This window comes from Hordeum vulgare, chromosome 5H (genome assembly GCF_904849725.1).
Source record: "Hordeum vulgare subsp. vulgare chromosome 5H, MorexV3_pseudomolecules_assembly, whole genome shotgun sequence".
Lineage (NCBI taxonomy): Eukaryota > Viridiplantae > Streptophyta > Magnoliopsida > Poales > Poaceae > Hordeum > Hordeum vulgare.
The window spans coordinates 177,575,051-177,596,119 of record NC_058522.1 but is presented as its reverse complement, the minus strand read 5'-3'; the positions used below and the strand labels follow the sequence as shown (position 1 = coordinate 177,596,119).

The window sequence follows — 21,069 nt, the reverse complement described above, 5'->3', positions numbered from 1 at the left end:
ACTACACGATTTATCAAGGGGGTCCCCATAACAACCCCGAACATGTTAGGAGCGATCAATATGGAATCAAACACCGGTAGCCGCTAACTATGGTGGCAATAACGGAACAAAGCAGCCGGCAAAAGGCTAGGCCTTCCGTTATTTACCAAGTATATAGGTGCATTAATTAAATAACATAATCAAGATAATGATATCAAGCTCATGTTATCACATGAGGCAAAGCACCTACATCTAGCAACGCTTATATTAGTAGCTGAGCAAAGCCTACTTAGCCATTCAAGATTTGCTAGGAAGGGCTAAGTGTTTGGGTTTCGTGGCAATTCAGGAGGCTATTATTTCAGTGGTAGGCAGCGAGCATATGATGGAAGAAACGTAATCTAGCATAAAAAGTCTAGAGATGGAATCAAGGTCATATCATCTTACCTGTGATATCCTCAGCTTGGAACTGCTCTTGCTCGTCCTGCACACACTCTCCCGAATCCACGTACTCGTTCTCCGATCTCGGTGATGCCCAACATAAAAATACATCCAATGAACAACATAACCTGAAGATGCAACAAGCACATGATGCATGAGATGAATATGAGCATGCATCACTATTCTACTCACTAGCACAAGCATGAGAAGTAAATACATGTTCCTGGACAGAACTGCACTTTAAGCTATCTTGACATGCATTATAATGAAAAGATCAGATGTGTCACGTGAAAACGATGAAAAACCATATAAAGAACATTACAAACGGAGCTACGGATCAACGGGAAACAACGAAACAAGATATGAAGTGCTACGTGTCAAATTCATCACAACACACCCCAATGGCATAACTCTGGTTTTTCCAGGTTGCCGAGACATAAAGCAAACCAACATGGATGGGGTGGTGCAAAGAATATCATCACACCATCAACTATGCACTCACAATCATCAAAATTCCAAAACTACACAATCTGCCATAAACAACATCATAGCACTTTGTGAGCTACATGCAAAGCACCTACAACCACCCAAATATGCCAAATAAGATATGTGGCAGTAGCTATGCAAGAGTAATACAAGCACAAGGAAAAAGATAATGCAAAGGAGTTTCACACAGAAAGTTACACAGCTGCAAACTTGCCCAAAAATATCAGATTTCAGGGACTTTGTCAAAATTCCAGATTCTCACTATCTGTTTATGCTCTCAATCATTTTGACAGCACCCAAAACAATATCTACAAGACTCCAAATGGAATGAAAATTTATAGGGATCTAGACAAATACATAAGCTTCAACTTTCCAGTTGAAATCATAGGTTGAATCACAACACATTGACCTGCACAAGCTCATCAACAGAAGAAGAAAATATCAACAGATTCTCACACTTCTAATCCGGAATTTCAGCCACATGCCTACTTTGAATGGGAACCACTTGCACATATGACTTCCTAAGCATGAAACAAAAGCAACAAGTGGTAGATGGGGTCACCCTCTAATGCCACAACAAGGAATCAACCTATTGTGCACACCACAACTCATGAGACCAAGCTCCAAATATAGAAGAAATATGAAATATGTCATTTCCAGAAATTGTTCCAATGGAAAAACTGATCTCACCAGTGGATTCCTGGGATGATTCTACCCCCAAAACATATATAAAACATATGTACTTGTATAGAACAAATGGGTACAAACTAGGAAATGAAATCTAAAAAGAATCATATGTAGTGAATAGTGCATCATCACATGTGCTATTCACTAGAACTATATCTACACAAGCACTTGCACATGACCACAACATCAATGGTGCACATGAGGGGTAGACCTCATGCCCATGTGCCTTGGCACACCACCACACCATCACAAGCAACAAGCACAACATAATAACATCACCTGCACATGAAATTGAGGACACAAACCTAGTTATCACCATATATACTACCCCTATTATATAAGCAATATCATAAGCATATCAAGGCCAACATAACTTGGGCATGTGTGTGACACACACACACACATGCACACACACACCCACATACACTCACACTTACACTAGTTAGGACACAGACACACACAAGATATGTGGTGAGGGGGAAACCATCCACACATATACACACACTCTACTTGCACCACTAGGGCATGAGCTAAACCCACAAGCACAAAAGTCACATTCCACACTAAATAACATGTCATGCATCTACACATGCTACGCTAGTGCCAACACACACAACAAAATGCACAAAATCTTACAAGTATGCAAAACAACCTACTCATCTCTTCTATCAAGTATACCTACACACACACAAGTGCACCATCATGGATTCACAACTAGCAAAAAATAACATCACTCACATGTTGGTTTTTAGAGGAGGGCAATAAAAATAATACCCTCATGTGCAAAGCACACCACAACATCATATACACAAGTCAAACGGCCTGAACCTCCTGGTGCACAACACTGCAACACACCACTGGGCTGAGATGCACTTGCTCGACAGATAAAGGCAAGAGAGCAAGGAATGCTCTCTTCTGGCTACTGTACCGAAAGAATTAAAAACAAAAGGTTGCCGAGGGGGGAATCGAACCCGCAACCTCCAGCTTAGCACCAAAACCATCTTACCACTGCGCTACACATCGAAGCCTGATAGAGAAGGGGACTCTGCTCTTTTGAGCATCGCCTTCGGGATCCACTATTGACTCACGGTGGCCGGAACAGGGGAGCCACAACGCCAGCGACACAAGTTAAATCGGCCAACAGCTCGTCGATGGAAGGATGCCTTGGCATCCACGGTTCCATTCCTACACCTAACGTACCTTGGGAAGGCCTATAGCTACGGGACCAGGCTGCGCGGCGGCTCCGGCAACAGGGAACAACATGACGACCAATCCACGGATCCTACGCTCGGTCGAAGATAGGGAAGGGGGAGGAAGGCTCTGCTCACCCAACAGACGAAGAAGCTGATCCTGGTCGGAGAGGTAGCAGGGGAAGAAGAGGAGGAAGCCGCATCGGGGATGCTTGTCGGAGCGGAAGGGGTCATCATCGATGCAGGGGAAGAAGAGGCGATGCCGTCGTCCTAGCTGCGGGAATGGACTCCGTGGAGATCCCGCGAGCTTGACGAAGCGTTGGAGAGGAAGCTGAGGCACAACAAAAACAACGACGAGCTTCTTCACGGACCGGCCATGGCGGGAGCGCCGATCCTCTTACCTGAGGTCGTCGACAGAGAGAGTGGAAGATGGGGAAGAAGTGGCGGCGGAGGAGGAGGAACCCTAGGTTCGGCACGGACGCCAAGGGGGATTAGATAGGGAAAGGAGGAGGAGAGGGACGCGTCGCGGCCATGTGCACGAGGAGCTCCGGTGGAAAGCAGAGGGGAACGACACTGGGTCACTAACGAGTGGTCCCAGGTGTTGAGCTAGAAAGGAGGAAGAAGAGGGACGCGCCCTGGCTACTGCGCGAGAGAGAGGATGGAGTGGGCCGGCCTGTGGGAGGAAGCTCACACGATGGCGCAGAATAGAAGGAATTAAAACCTTGGGCGTTTTTCTAATAGAAATAAACCTGAGAAAGAGATAAAAGCACAAAGAAAACTATAAGTGCTAAAAATAAAACTAGCACACCCCTGGTCATGATAAATCATGGCCTATTTGAATAAATTGCAAAAAGAAGATTTGGGGAAACTAAATATTTACAAAACAGATTTATTGGAGTCTGTTTTGTGAATATTTGCACCTTTTAAACACACAACCAAATCAGCAAATTCACATCTCCACATCCAACTCAAAACAACCTAAATCATGGGCATTTTTAAATCAGGAAAGGAATAAGTGGAAAATGAGCTAGAGATAATAAAGAGGGTGAAGTTTTGAAATCTTATGCAAACCACAAGGTTGTTCCTACTATCACATACATCTCCACACAAGCTACACATCACCACCACACCATCATTGATCACAAGGCATCACATCACCTCATAAGACCACAAAGCAACAACACATGACACATGGAATGATATGGAATGCATGCATGCAAAGGAAGAAATAACAAGGTGACAACACATGAAATCATAAGCATTGAACTCTCTCATAACATTGACAAGGTGGACCCACATGGAGAAGGTTCCAAAAAGGGAAGGTTATACACTTGGGGCATTACACTTCTCCTAGTGCCATTTCCATGAAAGTTCCACGAGAGGCGGAATCCAAGATATTTCTAGAAGCAAAATTCAAACCAGCATAGAAGATTTGTATAATCATCCAAAGACTCAAGCCATGAGCGGGACAATTTCTAATTATCAATTTCATTCTCTCCCAATATTGTGATACATGTTCATGATCTAGTTGCTTAAAATTCATGATATCTAGTTGCTTAAAAGCCATGAGAGAGATAATCTTAGCCGATGGAAAATAATTGGAAATAAAGGCATCTTTACACTTATTCCAAGAATCAATACTATTTTTGGGTAAAGATGAAAACCAAGTTTTTGCTCGATCTCGTAATGAGAACGGAAATAGCTTCAACTTAATCATATCATTATCCACATCTTTCTTCTTTTGCATATCGCATAACCCAATGAAGGTATTAAGATGGGATGCGACATCTTCACTCGGAAGGCCGGAAAATTGCTCTTTCATAACAAGATTCAGCAAGGCAACATTGATTTCATATGATTCCTCACTAGTGGCGGGAACAATCGGAGTACTAATAAAATCATTATTATTAGTATTCGAGAAGTCACACTATTTGGTGTTTTTAGTCATGGTGACTTAGCAAGCAGACAAGCACACAAGCAACAGAAAGCAAGCGAAAGAAAAGGGCGAACGAAAAAGGCAAATATTTTTGTATTTTTTTCAGAAGCGGGGAGTGGAAAACGAGAGCAAAAGGCAAATAAACTTAATGCAAGAGATGAGTTTGCGATAGTTACTTGGATAAGCTTCGCTTGAATACTCCCCGGTAACGGTGCCAGAAATTCTTCTTGCTACTTCTCGAGCTTGCGTTGGTTTTTCCCTTGAAGAGGAAAGGGTGATGCAGCAAAGTAGCGATAAGTATTTCCCTCAGTTTGAGAACCAAGGTATCAATCCAGTAGGAGTATCAAGATCAGGCACCAATGTTCCTGCGCAAAAACAAACAAACTTGCACCCAACGCGATAAAGGGGTTGTCAATCCCTTCACGATTATTTGCAAGGTGAGATCTGAAGGTGAAAAGTGCAACAAAGTAATTTTGTAGATCTGAATATAGGATGTGAAGTACACCCGGGGGCCATAGTGTTCACTAGAGGCTTCTCTCATGATAGCAAGTATTACTGTGGGTGAACGGATTACAGTCGAGCAATTGATAGAATCACGCAAAGTCATAATGATATCTAAGGCAATGATCATACATATAGGCATCATGTCCGAGACAAGTAGACCGATACTTTCTGCATCTACTACTATTACTCCACACATCGACCGCTATCCAGCGTGCATCTAGTGTATTGAGTTCATAACAAACACAGTAACGCCTTAAGCAAAATGACATGATGTAGAGGGATAGATTCATGCAATATGATATAAACCCCATATTTTTACCCTTGATGGCAACAACATGATGCGTGCCTCGCTACCCCTTCTGTCACTAGGTGAGGAAACCACACGGTATGAACCCAAAACCAATCACTTCTCCCATTGCAAGAATTATAGATCAAGTTGGCCAAACGAAACCCACAACTCGAAGAGAATTACAAGGATACGAAATGATGCATATAAGAGATCAGAGGAGACTCAAATAATATTCATAGATAATCTGGTCATAAATCCACAATTAATCAGATCTCGACAAACACACCGCAAAAGAAAGTTACATCGGATAGATCTCCATGAAGATCATGGATAATTTTATATTGAAGATCCAAGAGAGAGAAGAAGCCATCTAGCTACTAGCTATGGACCCGAAGGTCTATGGTGAACTACTCACGCATCATCGGAGAGGCAATGGTGTTGATGAAGAAGCCCTCCGTGTTCGAATCCCCCTCCAACAGGGCACCAGAACGGTCCCCAGATGGGATCTTGCGGAGACAGAAGCTTGCGGCGGCGGAAAAGTATTTTCGTGGCTCTCTCCTTTGGTTTCAGGATTTTAGAGAATTTATAGGCAAAAGAGGTAGGGCAAAGGAGCCACGTGGGGGCCCACAAGCCTGCCAGGCGCGGCCCCCCATGTCGCGGCTAGGGGGCTTGTGACCTCCCCCGAGGTCTCCTGCCTTGGTTCTCAAGTCCCGCGCGTATCTTCTGTTATGGAAAAAATCATCCCGCAAGTTTTATTCCGTTTGGACTCCGTTTAATATTCTTCTCTGAAAAAGGTCAAAAACATGGAAAAAACAGAAACTGGCACTTGGCACTGAGTTAATAGGCTAGTCCCAAAAAGATATAAAATAGCATATTCATGCATATAAAACATCCAAAGTTGACAAGATAATAGCATGGAACCATAAAAAATTATAGATATGTTGGAGACGTATCACTTGGCCAGCCGGCAAGGCTGCCAGCCAGGCCCCACTCTTGTATCTTTTATCCATATTGTAGGTCGGTGGGTTCGTCTATAAAACCGCCCGGCCCCCTCCATGCAGAGGGTCGATCAACTCAACACACACACACCACATAGGAGAGGCAGACGCGAGCCGACAACTCCTTCTTCCTCCTCCGCAATACAACTCTAGGAGCACTTTGTAGTCCCATTCATACATCATACACTCTGGTAGGATTAGGGCTGTTATCTCCACGGAGAGCCCTAAACCTAGGTACATCGTGTGTTCCATGCTTGTACCATCCTTGTTCCCAGCGCCCTCCGGTGTCACTTCGGTTCCCACCATCTTTACCCTACCCATGGCTTATGTTGTGAATAAACACCGACAAGTGCCCTACGTGTTTGAAGCTGACACCGGTGAGGAGGTGAAGCTGATGCCAGTGAGCAGGGTAGGTTTGGGCGCTTACCACGATCTCGGCCATGAGGGGGTCGAAGCCGCAGCCGCCGGAGGCGAAGCTGACGCCGATGAGGAGGTCCGAGTCGTGAGGTTCGTGCCGAGGTACGCCGGCATGTACTGCTTCAGGCCCATCTGTGTGGCTGGATTAAATGCAAACAATTAGCTTCAGTGCCATGAAGCAAGCGCTTTGTCATTTTCTTCAATAGCCATTGTCGAGGTGCTCCTTTCTTCAGATAGCCACAGTCATTTTCTTCAGTTAGTGTCTAGTATAGAGAGCGAGTTTCTTAAGATAGCATCAACATTTACAATATTTGAAGAAATTTTTCTATCTGAAACTAAAAAATTGTCTCGCTGCTCCCTGCTCAATTTTTGCGCCTGTGTTATCGAGTGTGAATTGGAGATCAGCCCCATAATTTCCAGTTTGTAAAATTTCACTGAATTTTACTGTATGAGACAACATGTATATATTTCAGCTCCATAATATATTTTAATCATGAGTTTAGAGTTACTGTTTGCACATCTCTAATCTTGATTCAGTTAACTTACAGTTATTCTCTTGCAATTTTTCAGGTCTTCCAAAGCAAAATATAGGGCAATACTCAGTCCTATACAATTCTCTTGCAATTTTTGGAATTCTGTCTATATATGGGGAATTTGGAATTTATAACTTATGTGGTTATCAATGATGTTCCATGAACGACCATAAAAGAGGTTTGTACAATATAAAAGAGGTTTGGCAATTTAGAAGTTCAGTACAATTTGCTTTAACAGAAAAATTCTTTTTGTATATCGAATTCTGAAACATGAGCATTAAATAGAAGTAGTAGTAGTAGTAGTAGTAGTAGTAGTAGTAGAAGAAGAAGAAGAAAAAGAAGAAGAATAACCCTTATACACCATACCAGGCCCATCTATGCAGCTATGAAGAAGTACAAGAAGAATAAGAAGAACAAGAAAAAGAAGAAGAGAAGACGAAGAAGAAGAATGACTCTTGTTTTGTCCTTCTTACTCCTTGTAATGACTCCTTGGAATGACACATGTACATGTAGTAATGACCCTTAGTGAAGATATTGTTTCTCTCAAGTGGAGTTTTTTCTTTACATCTTCTCATAAGATAATTCAAATAAATCCACATAATTTAAATAAATCCAAATAAATCCAAACAATTTAAATAAATCTAAATAATTCAAATAAATACAAATAAATCTAGATAATCCAAATAAATCCAAATAAAATTCAAACAATTCAAATAATTCGAAATAATTTAAATAAACCTTTTCTTTTCACATACTTGCTCATTGAACACATGACACACTCCAATCCTGACACACATACACATGACATACACAAAACATAAACATGACACATGAAACAAATTCTCTTTCCTTTCTCTTTTTCTTAGTCGATACCCCTTGTTCTATGATGGCCTTCGTATCAGCAATTAGCTCGGCACTACAATACACACCGATTATTTCCTCCCCTCCATTTTGTAAACGATCTTTCTGTAAATGCGGCATCTTGTAGCTATTCCCTCCTTGATCTTTCATGACTTCAACCATGACTGCTTGGAGTGTGATGAAGCTTTTGAACAACTTATGAGCATCATAGTTCTGAAACTCCTCGTCTACACCGTGTACCAATTCTCGAATATTCATAGGTGATCTGCATTCGGTAAGGGAATGGAGAGAACAATTGAAGCAGAGGTCTAAAACATTAAACTCGGGACTATTTGGTGGTTGTTGAAGTAATTGAATATCTAGATCTGTCTGTTCCACAACTTCGCTAAACTCTGGATCGTTAGGGAGGACATGCGGCCTTGCATTGTCTTGCTGAAGGAATATTTTTGTTCCATCATCATCGTCAAGCCATTTGTCTTGGGTAGCCGCGATGACTTTGTTGATCAGATAATCTCAGCATACAGGTCTTGTTACTTTCAATGATTTCAGCTCCATGTTCCTCTATCTCTGTTTGACTGGTTCGTTGTGCTTATGTCTCGACAACAAACGCCGAAGTACCGATATTTCCATCAAATGTCATCTCCCCTTCATCACTGTATCGGGGCTTTTCCACTTCGGTCAAGAACATGACCTTCCCAATGCTATTGTGTTCGGCACGGTGCGCTCAGGTTCAGGCTCTCCAGGCAGCACATTTTAACTGTTTTTTACTCTCGTCATGTCACACCACTTTTCATCAATATGCACCATGTTGTTCATTGACCTGAAACTAGGCCAAGGAGTTGAGATCCATTTCTAATCCATCATGGATATGCAGAACCCGAGCCTAGCAATCTTGTTCGCTGGCTTGAGGGAAGGCTTGATGGTGTTCGTGATGCGATTCATCTCTTTCAACTAAAACTTGTCGTGTAACGTCGAGCGGGGAAAACCTAACCAATTTGCAAGAGATCAAATCGTTCTTCTTTTGTTCAGCGGGACTGTAGCTGTTCTCGACAGATCTAGCTGTTTCCTCTTCCTACTAGTGTTCCCTTTCTTCTTGTTTGAAACATCAACTTCTTGGCCTGAGTCAAGTTGCCTTTTCGCGTCGGTCCATATTCTTTGAACTGTTCGCATGTGAACATCCAACATAGAAGCAATGAGCACCTTGTCATATAGGTGGACATCTCCTTCTCTTAGCTCGATTACTCTCAAAGCAAAGTAAACACCAAATCTCTCCTTGTTTGACAAGTCCTTCTTTTTTGAATTAGGTTGTGCATCACCGTGTTGAGCTTCTTCCTCTTGAGCAACTTGAGCCTCTTCCTCATCTGCAACTTGGGCTTCTTCCCCGTCTGCATCTTGTTCATCTTCATCCATCAAGTTCAAATCAATGGGATCACCGTGTTGAGCTTCGTCCTGCTATTCAGCCAGCAAGTTCAAATCAATGAGATCACCATATTGAGCTTCGTCCTCCTCTTAAGCGAGCAAGTTCAAATCAATGAGATCGCCGTGTTGATCTTCGTCATCCTCTTCAGTCATCAAGTTCAAATCAATGGGATCATCGTGTTGAGCTTCGTCCTCCTCTTCAGCCAGCAAGTTCAAATCAATGGGATCATCGTGTTGAGCTTCGTCCTCCTCTTCAGCCAGCAAGTTCAAATCCATAGTTTCTCTATCTATACTCATAACAAGAGTATACAAAAGATGAATCGTTAGCATATAATCATAACAAGAGTACACAGGAAAAATAGTATATAAGGCTCAAGAGCAATAACAAATCAACAACTGGTCATTGCTGTCAACAAAAGGTATAGATGATCTTAGTGATGATAATACATTTTTTAAAGCCAGGACTACTTCATTTAAATGAAGATGACCTTACTGAAGTACTCCTTGCATCAACTTTACCAAGTAATCTCTCTCTCTCTCTTTACAAAATCCTGTATCTAGTGAACCCAAGCCTTGGTACAATGCAACCCTGATGCTCATGCTTTAATAGATGAATAAATGCTTTATAGGCCTTGTACATTACATAATTCATCAATTAAAATTCAGTAATTCACTTAATTGAACCAACATTACAGAAATTTTCGATTGTACTGAACATAAATTCAGCAAAAAATTCAGTAAAGGAATTAGTGTACTATACTGAAATTCAGCTAACCAACATTGCAAAATTCCTGGACGATGGCAAGTTCGAGGATTTTTGAGGTTAAGGGATGTTGAGGTGAATCCGTTTTTTAGGCGCCTGACCAAGAAATGAAACACACTACAAATATAGGTCCAAACAAAAGAAAATTGTGAGCCACTCCAACCAGCAACAACAGCAGCAGCCCCACCGGCGAGCAACAACAGCATTTGGACCACCGACGAGCAATAGCAGTACCAGCCCCACCACCACCACCAGCACCAGTACCAGCCCCACCACGGCCGCTGGTTTTCTTTCACCGGAGGAGCCACGTGACAAGCTTAGGCGACAGCGAGCTACGGACCACGACGACTAGGCGAATTAGCAAGCGATTGAGAGGGGGAAGGTGGCCTAGAAGACCGGAAGATCCCCCTAATTCTTTTGAATGGCTCGTGGAAGACATGGGAGGACGGACGACGTCGATCTCGTGTGGGGAAGCGGCGGATGGAGTGGAAGGAGACAGGGCGATTCCGTCGATTCATGACTTCCCAGCCAGCGTAGCTCGAGGATGGTGTAGCTCTCGGCGAGTTAGAGTTTATGGTAAGCTCGGGGAGGAGGTGGTCTAGCTCTGGGACGCGGCGGGCGGTGGTGGTGGTTGGGCGGCGGCGGTTGCCTCCTTCGCAGCGGCGCGGGAGGGTGGCGGCCGCGTAGTTGGTGGTCTGCGCGAACTTGACGGTGCCTCGCGATGGCGGCTCGCGGCGGCTGGCGACGGCGGCTGACGATGGCGTCGCGCGAGGAAGGAAAAGGGCCTGATTGCAAAGGATTTAAAAGGCCAAGGTATTTTTTGTAAAAACGAAATTGAACTACGCCGCGACAGGTTTTATCGGACGCAGGGAGTATATTTTTAGAAAAAATCATTGTCTCTTGTATAAGTTCGCTCCTTTGTCTTTGTTCCTTGTAATCCAAAACACAAGTGAGACAAAATAATTTTTCCCCTTGTACTATAGGAGAGAGCGGTTAGCTTCCGTGGGCCTAGAGGTTTAGAGGGTGCTTGGATCCAAAAGACTAAAACTAGTCTGACTAAAACTAGTCTCTTTAAGATGCTAAAGTTCCAAACACCCCTGACTAAAAAGAGGCTAAAACTAGTCTTGAGGCTAAAATCTTTTAGTCAGGGGTACCCCTACTAAAATGTGCATTAGTCATCTCTCTCGTCATTTAACTCCTCATGCAAGTTCTGGATTAGAGGGTTTGGAGGATAATAAATGCTCATTAACTTGATTTTAGTCTCTTTAGTACTTGGATCCAAGCATGGGTGAGGCTAGCAAGTTTTAATCTCATTATTTTTAGTCATGGGACTAAAATGTATCCAGCACCCTCTTACTCCATAAAAAATGCAGCTCATTTTGTAATGTTTTAATAGGAACGACGATGCACAATGACGCATTCGGGCTGGTACCTGCATGGGGTACAATGATGCCGTCCGGCTGGTACCAGCATGGGGTTCGGGTTGATGTTTATTAAATTCAGTTACACTGTTTTGCTGGAGTTTCGTTGTTGTTAAAGAAATCAACTTTAGTTTGCGTGTGTCGTTCTGTCCCTACAGCCCACTTATCTTGTTTCTACCGTACATACTCATTGATAAAATAGTAGTGTTAGAAAAAGGCTCGGTCTTGTAGCAAAAAGACAATAAAAAATTCATGCAGTCACATTTGACAACAATGCAGTATGGTTTTCTCATCTTTGTGATCCACTCTTACTTAAAAAGTTGGAAAAAACGATAAACATAAAATTATGAAGTTCGCTTCCTCGTATGATCAAGTGCGGTGCTCAGTCTGAAGTAGAGTGGTCTTCTGTCTGATGAGGTCCACGCGTCGATTTTGATGTCGCGAAAAACAGAGTATCCGCATTTCGGTAATTTCAAATATGTCCTAAAACCGTAAGAAATTTAAGAAAGTGTTCTACATGAAAAAGTTGGGCCTCGTCGATATCTTTCCAACGCTGTATCATTTGCATTGTTCCTACAAGCGGTTTGGAAAAATTTACGAAAATACGCTTGCTGCCACTTTAGGCAGTCACACCGTTTTTAAAATTCATTTAAAACCGCGAGGAATCTCAACAAATGGCCAACATATGAAAGGTGCTCTTATTCCACATCTTTTCAACGCCGTATCATACGCCTCATTCCGGCGAACGGTTTAAAAACTGCAGCGAATAATGTACCAAAAAAGGAAAAAAGTTGAAAAAACAGAATTCAGTTTTTTTAGTAAATTTGAAATTACTCTTAAATCATAAGGAATTGTAGAACTAAATATAGATTAAACAGTTGTGTCTTGATGATAACTTTCGAACGCCATATCTTTTGCTTCATTCCGACGAGCGGTTTAGAAAAAATCACGAAAATACGCTCGCTGCAGCCCGTCATGCGTCCACCATTTTTGAAACTGCTCTTAAACCGCAACGGATCTCGAAAAGTGTTCAACATGACGAACCTGGGAATTTTCCATAGAAAACCACGGTATATTATACAGCATGTTCCGACAAACAGTTTAAAAACTAGAGCCAAAACGGTGTCGAAAAAACGTGTGCAGTTTTTTTTATGACATTGAGTGTTCGTTTGATAGGTATGTAGTGCACTACCGTTGATCGTGCAATTGGAAAGTGTTAGCAGAATAGACCGGCTGTATATATACGGTAGTGCACGTCATTTGTTGAAGCAACAACACTGCAGTACTCCCAAACGGTGCCGCTGTCTATGAGTTGCTGCGACCGTAGTTTCGTAATTTTTTCCAAACCGTTCGTTGCAACGAAGAAAATGTTACGGCATTGGAAATATTCCTTACAGTTTGAGAGCAGATTTGATTATACCAAAATATGTGCAATCTATTTTTCGCGACACCAAAATCGATGCATGAACCGCATGAGAGAAAATAACGCATTGTTTCGGACTAAAGACCGTACTGCATCCAATGGGCAAGCAAACTTCATGTTTTCTTTTAGTTTTTTCTTTTTTTACTTTTGTGAAGGAGAGTGTAATGCGAAGACGAGGGCAAGTGAACCACAACACTTTTAGAAGTGAACCGCATTTAAAAAAAGGTTTCTCTAACATTGGATGTAAGTGAACGTCTTTCACTTTCAAAAATGAATCAGATTCGAAGGTAAAGCGCAGTGCATGTATCTCTTGACGTAAGTATGTCACGCGAGTAAACCGCAGAGATTGAACAAGTGAACTCAATGTAGGGTCAAGATAACTCCATTCTTTTTTATAAATTTTGTTTTAAAAAATATTTGGATTTATAAAGTTTTGTTTAAAAAATTTTGCATTTAAAAAAACGGAAAGTGTAGCAAACTGCATAATTTCCTTATTTTTTGGCAAATTGCACCACAAACAATATATTAATCGATTGTGAAATCCTTGAGCGCTGCATAACAAAACAATGAAAAAAAATCATACATAGAACCATACATAAGTCAACGACACCGAAAAATTGATACATTCGAGTACCCCCCAGCTAAAGTGCCCGCACTTCAAAACTAAATCGTATGTAAAATCTTGATCCGCACCAGAGGATAGCACTCGAAAGCACACTACACTTCAACCACACGAGATAAACTGTACATCCCGAATCTGAAGAAAAAAAATGTGTTCGGCCGGACACCAAGAGTGTGGGAATAGAGCTGCAGGTGAGGATGCCCGCACCCTGAACGAGATTCACCAAATGTCGGGCGCGGCCGCACTGAACGACAGGCTCACTGGAAAGGGGCGGCCCGTCGGGGAGCCCTAGGACCTGCATGCTCACATGCCGACAAGCTCCATATGTTGACGGGAAATTAAGGGGTGGTGTTGCCGCGCGGAGGAGATCGCCGAGGCCCCAAGAGGACCTCGTGGATATGTGGTACTGGTAGGAGAGCACAAACTCATCGCCGTGAAGAGGAATGGCGTCCGTGCGGGAAGGTAGGGGCCCGGCTTCGGCGGTGGTCGGCATGAATCTGAGGATGTATCAGGATGGCGCAAACGTCAACGGCCGCCGGGGGCACAGATCCGGGCGTGGGGGCGGGCGAGGGTGGATCTCGACCGTGGAGATAGGGGCGGTATCTAGGCCGATGGCGTCAATGCAGGGCAGGGGCGTCTATTCCACGTCTTTTCAACACCATATCATACGCCTCATTCCGACGAAATGTTTAAAACCTGCAGCGAATAACGTATCAAAAAACGAAAAAATTGAAAAATAGAACTCTGTCTTTTTGTAAATTTCAAATTACTCTTAAATTGTAAGCAATTATATAACGAAATATCGATTAAAAAGTTACGCCTCCACAATACATTTCGAACGCCATATTGTTTGCTTCATTCAGACGAGCGGTTTAGAAAAAATCACGAAAATATGCTCGGTGCAGTCCGTCATGCGCCCATCATTTTTGAAACTGCTCTTAAATTGCAATGAATATCGAAAAGTGTTCAACATGACGAACTTGGGAATTTTCCGTAGAAATCCAAAGGTCTATTATATGCCATGTTCTTGCAAACGGTATAAAACTAGAGCCAAAACGGTGTCAAAAAACACGTGTAGGTTTTTTGGTGACATTGCAGTGTTCGTTTCATAGGTATGCAGTGCACTACCGTTGATCGTGCAGTGAGAAGTGTTAGCAGAATAACTATTCTGCTAATATTAGCAAAATGGACCGGCTATATATATGTATATATATAGACACACACACGGTAGTGCACGCTCATTTGGTGAAGCAATAACACTGAAGTACTCATGCGAGTGCATTTCCCGTCGCACTTTAAAACTGCCACACCATTTTCAATCCCGTTTTAAACTGTTTGTTGGAATGTGGTGTCGAATATACATTTGTATTGATATAGAAAATTTCCAACTTCGTCATATTGAAATTTTTTCGTGGTTCCTCGCGGTTTGAGAGCAGTTTCGAAAATGGTGGACGCGCCATGGGTGCCAGCGAGCGTATTTTCATGATTTTTTTCAAATCACTCGTCGGAATCACGAAAATGATACAAAGTTGAAGATAGATCATCGAGACGCTACTTTTTCATGTAGATTACTCTCTCTAATTCCTAACGGCTTAAGAGCAGTTTTAAATTTACTAAAAACGGAATTCTGTTTTTCCAGTTATATGAATTTTTCGATAATGTTTTCACTGTAGTTTTCTAACCGTTCGCGAGAAAAAGGCATGTTATACGGCGTTGAAAATCTGGGGAATAGGTGCAACTTTCATATGTTGGTCATTTGTTGAGATTCCTCACGGTTTTAAATGAATTTTGAAAACGGTGTTGTTGTTTATGAGTTGCAGTGACCGTATTTTCGTAAAACTTTTCAAGACGTTCACTGGAATGAAGCAAATGATCCGACGTTGGAAAGAATCCTTACAGTTTGAGAGAAGATTTGATTTTACCAAAACGCGTGCACTCTATATTTTTGGAACAACCAATTTGATGCATGAACCGCATGAGACAAAAGAACGCACTGCTTCGGACTGAAGACCATACTGCATCCAATGGGCAAGCTAATTTCATGTTTTCTTTTAGTTTTTGTCTTTTTTTTACTTTAATGAACGATAGTGGAACGCGGAGACGAGAGAAAGTGAACTACAACACTTTTAGAAGTGAACCACATTTAAAAAATGGTTTCCCTAACATTGGATGTAAGTGAACGTCTTTCACTTTCAAAAATGAACCACATCCGAAGACAAAGCGCAGTGCATGTATCTCTTGATGTACGTATTTCAGGTGAGTAAACCGCATAGATTGAACAAGTGAACTCCATGTAGGTTCAACCTAACTACATTCTTGTTTATATTATTTTAATTTTTTTTGGATTTAAACAATTTTGTTTAAAATGTTTTGCATTTTACAAGGGAAAGTGTAGCAAATTGTATAATTTCCTTATTTTTTGGCAAATTGTACCACAAACAATATATTAATCGATTACGAAATCCTTGAGCACTCCATAACAAAACAATGAAAAATTTCTTCATGCATAGAACCATACATATGTACACGACACCGGAAAATTGATACATTTGAGTACTGCCAGCTAATGTGCCCGCACTTCAAAACTAAATCGCATGTAAAATCTTGATCCGCACCACAAGATAGCACTCGAAAGAACACTACGCTTCAACCACACGAGATAAACTGTACATCCCAAATCTGAAGAAAAAAAATGTGTTCGGCTGAACACCAACAGTGTGGGAATAGAGCTACAGGTGAGGATGCTGGCACCCTGAAAGAGATTCACCAAACGTCGGGCGTGGCCGCACTGCATGACGGGCTCGCTGGAAAAGGGCGGCCTGTCGGGGCGCCCTAGGACCTGCATGCTCGCACGCCGACAAGCTCCATTCTTGGATGGGAAATGGAGGGGTGGTGTTGCTGCACGAAGGAGGTCGCTGAGGCCCCGAGAGGAGCTCCTGGATATGTGGTATTGGTAGGAGATCACAGACTCCTTGTCGTGGAGAGGAATGACGTCCGTGCGGGAAGGTAGGGGCCCGACTTCGGCAGAGGTCAGCATGAATCTAAGGATGTATTTTGTAAGACGTAATGTTTTGGGAAGTGCTCGACACCCTAAACGGAGTGTGGCTATCTCATTATATGAGGGTACCCAAGGGGTACAATACAATGTACAGTATATACATACAGAGCTACGTATATATATAGTCTAACACCCTCCCTCAATCTTAACTGTGGCCTCAAGTACAAAGCATGTTAAGATTGCGCATACATCCTACAAACTGTGGTTGTGGAAGAGGCTTCGTGAAGATGTCAACAAGTTGATCCTTTGATGAGATGAACTTGATAGAAAGTAGCTTCTGTGCAACACGTTCCCGAACAAAGTGATAGTCCACTTCAATGTGTTTAGTCCTAGCATGAAACACCGGGTTGGATGAAAGATAGGTAGCACCGATGTTGTCACACCACAGAACTGGAGGATGAGCTTGAGTAACATGCAACTCTCTCAATAGAGACTGTACCCATATAATCTCAGCAGTCGCGTCAGCAACACCTTTGTACTCAGCTTCAGTACTACTGCGAGACACTGTTGCTTGCTTACGAGCATTCCAGGCGATCAAGTTAGGACCCAGAAATACCGCATATCCCCCCGTGGATCGCCTGTTGTCAGGACTACCAGCCCAGTCCGCATCAGAGAAAGCACACAACTCCAACGAAGGTGCCGGCTGAAGAAGCAAGCAATAGGAAGCAGTAAGGCTGACATAGCGCAAAATACGTTTCACTGCTGACCAATGAGATGTCCTGGGCGCATGCAGAAATTGATACACACGGTTGACTGCGTAGGAGATATCAGGCCGAGTAATGGTGAGGTATTGTAGACCAGCAACAAGGCTACGATACTCAGTAGCATCATCAGAGGATAGAGAGTCACCATCAAGAGCAGACAACCGATCAGTGGCAGACATCGGGGTGATAGCGTGTTTGCATTTGAGCATACCAGCATGTCGCAACAAGTCCAAGGAGTACTTCTTCTGAGTGAGAGTCAGCCCAACAGAAGAACGTGAAACCTCCAGACCAAGGAAAAAAAGCAGAGCACCTAAATCCTTGACAGCAAAATCAGCACTGAGGGCACTCACAAGACGATCAGCAGCAGAGTCAGAGGAACTGATGAGAATGATGTCATCAACATATACCAAAAGATACATCGTAACCTCAGGGCGCTGTAGGAGAAAGAGCGACGTATCAGCAGTGGAGGGAGTAAACCCAAGAGCCCGAAGAACAGATCCAAGGCGAGCATGCCACGCACGAGGGGCCTGCTTGAGTCCATACAATGCCTTAACCAGACGACAGAGATGATGAGGGCGAGCCGGATCAACAAAACCAGGTGGCTGACGCATATAAACCTCCTCCTCCAGAACTCCATGGAGAAAAGCATTCTGTACATCAAGCTGACGAAGGAACCATCCTCTAGTAACAGCAAGAGACAGTACCAATCGAATGGTAGTGGGCTTGATGACTGGACTGAACGTGTCTTCATATTCAAGACCATACCTCTGTTTGAAGCCCTTGGCAACCAGCCGTGCCTTGTAGCATTCAATGGAGCCATCAGCATGCCGTTTGACTTTAAAAACCCACTTGGAATCAATAACATTGACACTAGAAACTGGAGGAACAAGGCGCCAAGTATTATTCTAATGGAGGGCCTGAACTTCCTGTTCCATTGCCATAGGCCAGTGTGGAATACTGAGTGCAGCCAGAAAATGACGAGGCTCGATAGTGGTATCAGCAGCAACATGAGCCATACACGCAGCCAGCCACGCAACCGTACCATCCGTGCGTTTCTTTGGACAAAGAACACCGGATTGGCTACGTGTGCGAGGATGATGCGTGACAACAGACAGTACAGGCGGTGTTGGTGCAGGAGATGATGGAACCGAGACCGCCGACGCAGGGCTGGTCGGCAGCCCGGGTTCCGGCGAAGCAGTAGCCAGCCCAGGGGTGGCTGGCTGGGAGCCGGGCGTGGCAGCGGCCGACATAGGAGAGGCCGACTGAGCACTGGCCGAGGCAGCCTCAGCTGGCGCCGGCGGGACCAGCAGCGTGGAGCCACGCGTCCGCGTGACAGGCAGGCGGGCTCCACCCGCTATGCATGGCGCAACTACGTCGCGCGGGACGGAGGCCACGGGCAAGGCGCAGTCGGGCTGGCGAGCGGGGTGAACGCCACCCGCGATGCATGGCCCATGCACGTCGCGCAGGGGAGCCATCACGGGTGATGCAGGAACGGGCGGGCGGGCAGTGCAGACTCCACCCGTTGTGCATGGCCCATGCACGTCGTGAGCAGGAGAGTCGTCCGGAATCCTGTCCTCGAGTAGTTCCAGGCGAGCGCCACATCCAATACCCGCAGCATGATTAGGAAGCAACGCATGGGTATATGTAACATCGACAAATTGGTCAGGCGAAGGTATAGGCATGGGCACTTGTGATGGATGACCGGTAGGGTGAGTCGGAAGTGTGCGAAAGGGGAACACGTTTTCATCAAACACAACGTCACGAGAGATGTAGACGCGATTTGTAGGGACATGTAAGCATTTGTACCCTTTGTGAAGAGAACTATACCCTAGAAAAACACACTTCTTGGACCGAAACTCAAGCTTATGTTTGTTATACGGACGGAGATGAGGCCAACATGCAGACCCGAACACTTTGAAAAAGGTCTAGTCTGGAATTTCATTAAGTAGGAGTTCAAGCGGGGTTTTCATTTTTAGACGTCGCGAGGGAAGCCTATTTATAAGAAAACTGGCTGTGGAGAAGGCATCACTCCAAAAATGAAACGGGACAGAAACATGAGCTAGTAGGGTTAGTCCTTTTTCAACAAGATGACGATGCTTACGTTCGGCAGTTTCATTTTGCTGATCTGTATGAGGACAGGACACACGATGTGAGATCCCAAGCTTGTTAAAGAACAAGTTGAGGTGGTGGTATTCAGCCCCCAGTCGGATTGCACATGAATGATTTTGTGCTTAAGGAGACGCTCAACGTGGGCTTGAAACTGAACAAAGACATCAAATACATCAGACTTGCGCTTAATAAGATATAGCCAAGTAAACCGACTCTAAGCATCAATAAAACTGACATAATAATTGTGACCACTCACGGACGTCTGGGCATGACCCCATACATCGGAAAACACAAGCTCAAGAGGATGTGTCACAACACGACTAGAATCTGAAAACGGAAGTTGATGACTCTTGCCCTGCTGACAGGCATCACAGATAGTTTCAGCATTTTTATTGGACGCAACTGGTAGATCATGACGATGCAATATATGTCGAACTATGGGGTCCGTCGGGTGACCAAGGCGTGCATGCCAATGTGTAGATGGCACACGTACACTAGTGAACACCTGGGGAGAAGACGACATGGAAGATGGTGGCGGCGCATCAAGAGCATATAGGCCATGCCGAAGGCGACCGCTAAGCAGAATGGCCCTCGTGTACCGGAACTTGATAAAGAAAAGAAAAGGGTGAAACTCAGCAAGGAGATTATTATCACGAGTAAGTTGAGGAATGGACAATAAACTGCGCGTAGCGGAGGGAACTCGAAGGACATTGGAGAGATGCAATGGGCAAAAATTATGTGTAAGAAGAGAGGCCTGACCAACATGTGAGATGCGCATACCTGCTCCGTTTGCGGTGTGAACCCGATCATGACCGCGATATGGCTCCTGAGTAGAGAGCTTGCTCATCTCGCTGGTGAGGTGGTTGGTGGCGCCAGTGTCCATGTACCAAGCAGGATCAATGGAGTATGATGGCGTGCGTCCAGAATAATGACCCGTCACCGTAGCAGCAGCCTGCTTATCATTCCCTTTGCCATTGTTGCCAAGGCCAAGGAAGTCTTGCTTGTAGCGTCGATGGCAGCGAGAGGCAATGTGCCGCTCAATTCCAGAGAGATGGCAGGCCTGCGGGGCACAACAAGAGGAGCAGCACGCCACCGGCCGATTGCCACCCGTGATGGTCGGAGCATTGCCCCATGAAGCCTGTTGTGGTGACGACGCCGATCTGTTGTTAGAATAAGATGACCGCGGGGGCTTGCCACGAGTCGCGGCATTGGCAGCAGCGAATCCAGGGAGA

At 44.0% G+C, this 21,069-nt stretch overlaps 2 protein-coding genes across 2 annotated transcripts; both read right to left on the bottom strand.

Moving 5' to 3' along the window:
- Positions 1-13,905: 13,905 nt before the first annotated feature.
- On the bottom strand, positions 13,906-14,661 carry LOC123397009. Its single transcript, XM_045091729.1, has one exon. The coding sequence runs from the start codon at positions 14,457-14,459 to the stop codon at positions 13,986-13,988; it is 474 nt and encodes a 157-aa protein (XP_044947664.1). The 5' UTR covers positions 14,460-14,661; the 3' UTR covers positions 13,906-13,985.
- Positions 14,662-16,529: 1,868 nt separating this feature from the next.
- LOC123396468 lies at positions 16,530-17,003 on the bottom strand. The gene has a single exon (XM_045091398.1). It carries the CDS (start codon positions 17,001-17,003, stop codon positions 16,530-16,532), a length of 474 nt encoding a protein of 157 aa, XP_044947333.1.
- Positions 17,004-21,069: the final 4,066 nt, after the last annotated feature.

What these genes read in the sequence shown, in the direction of transcription:
- LOC123397009 (XM_045091729.1), bottom strand. Translation starts at nt 14,459, where the DNA reads ATGCCGACCACCGCCGAAGCCGGGCCCCTACCTTCCCGCACGGACGCC.
- LOC123396468 (XM_045091398.1), bottom strand. Translation starts at nt 17,003, where the DNA reads ATGCTGACCTCTGCCGAAGTCGGGCCCCTACCTTCCCGCACGGACGTC.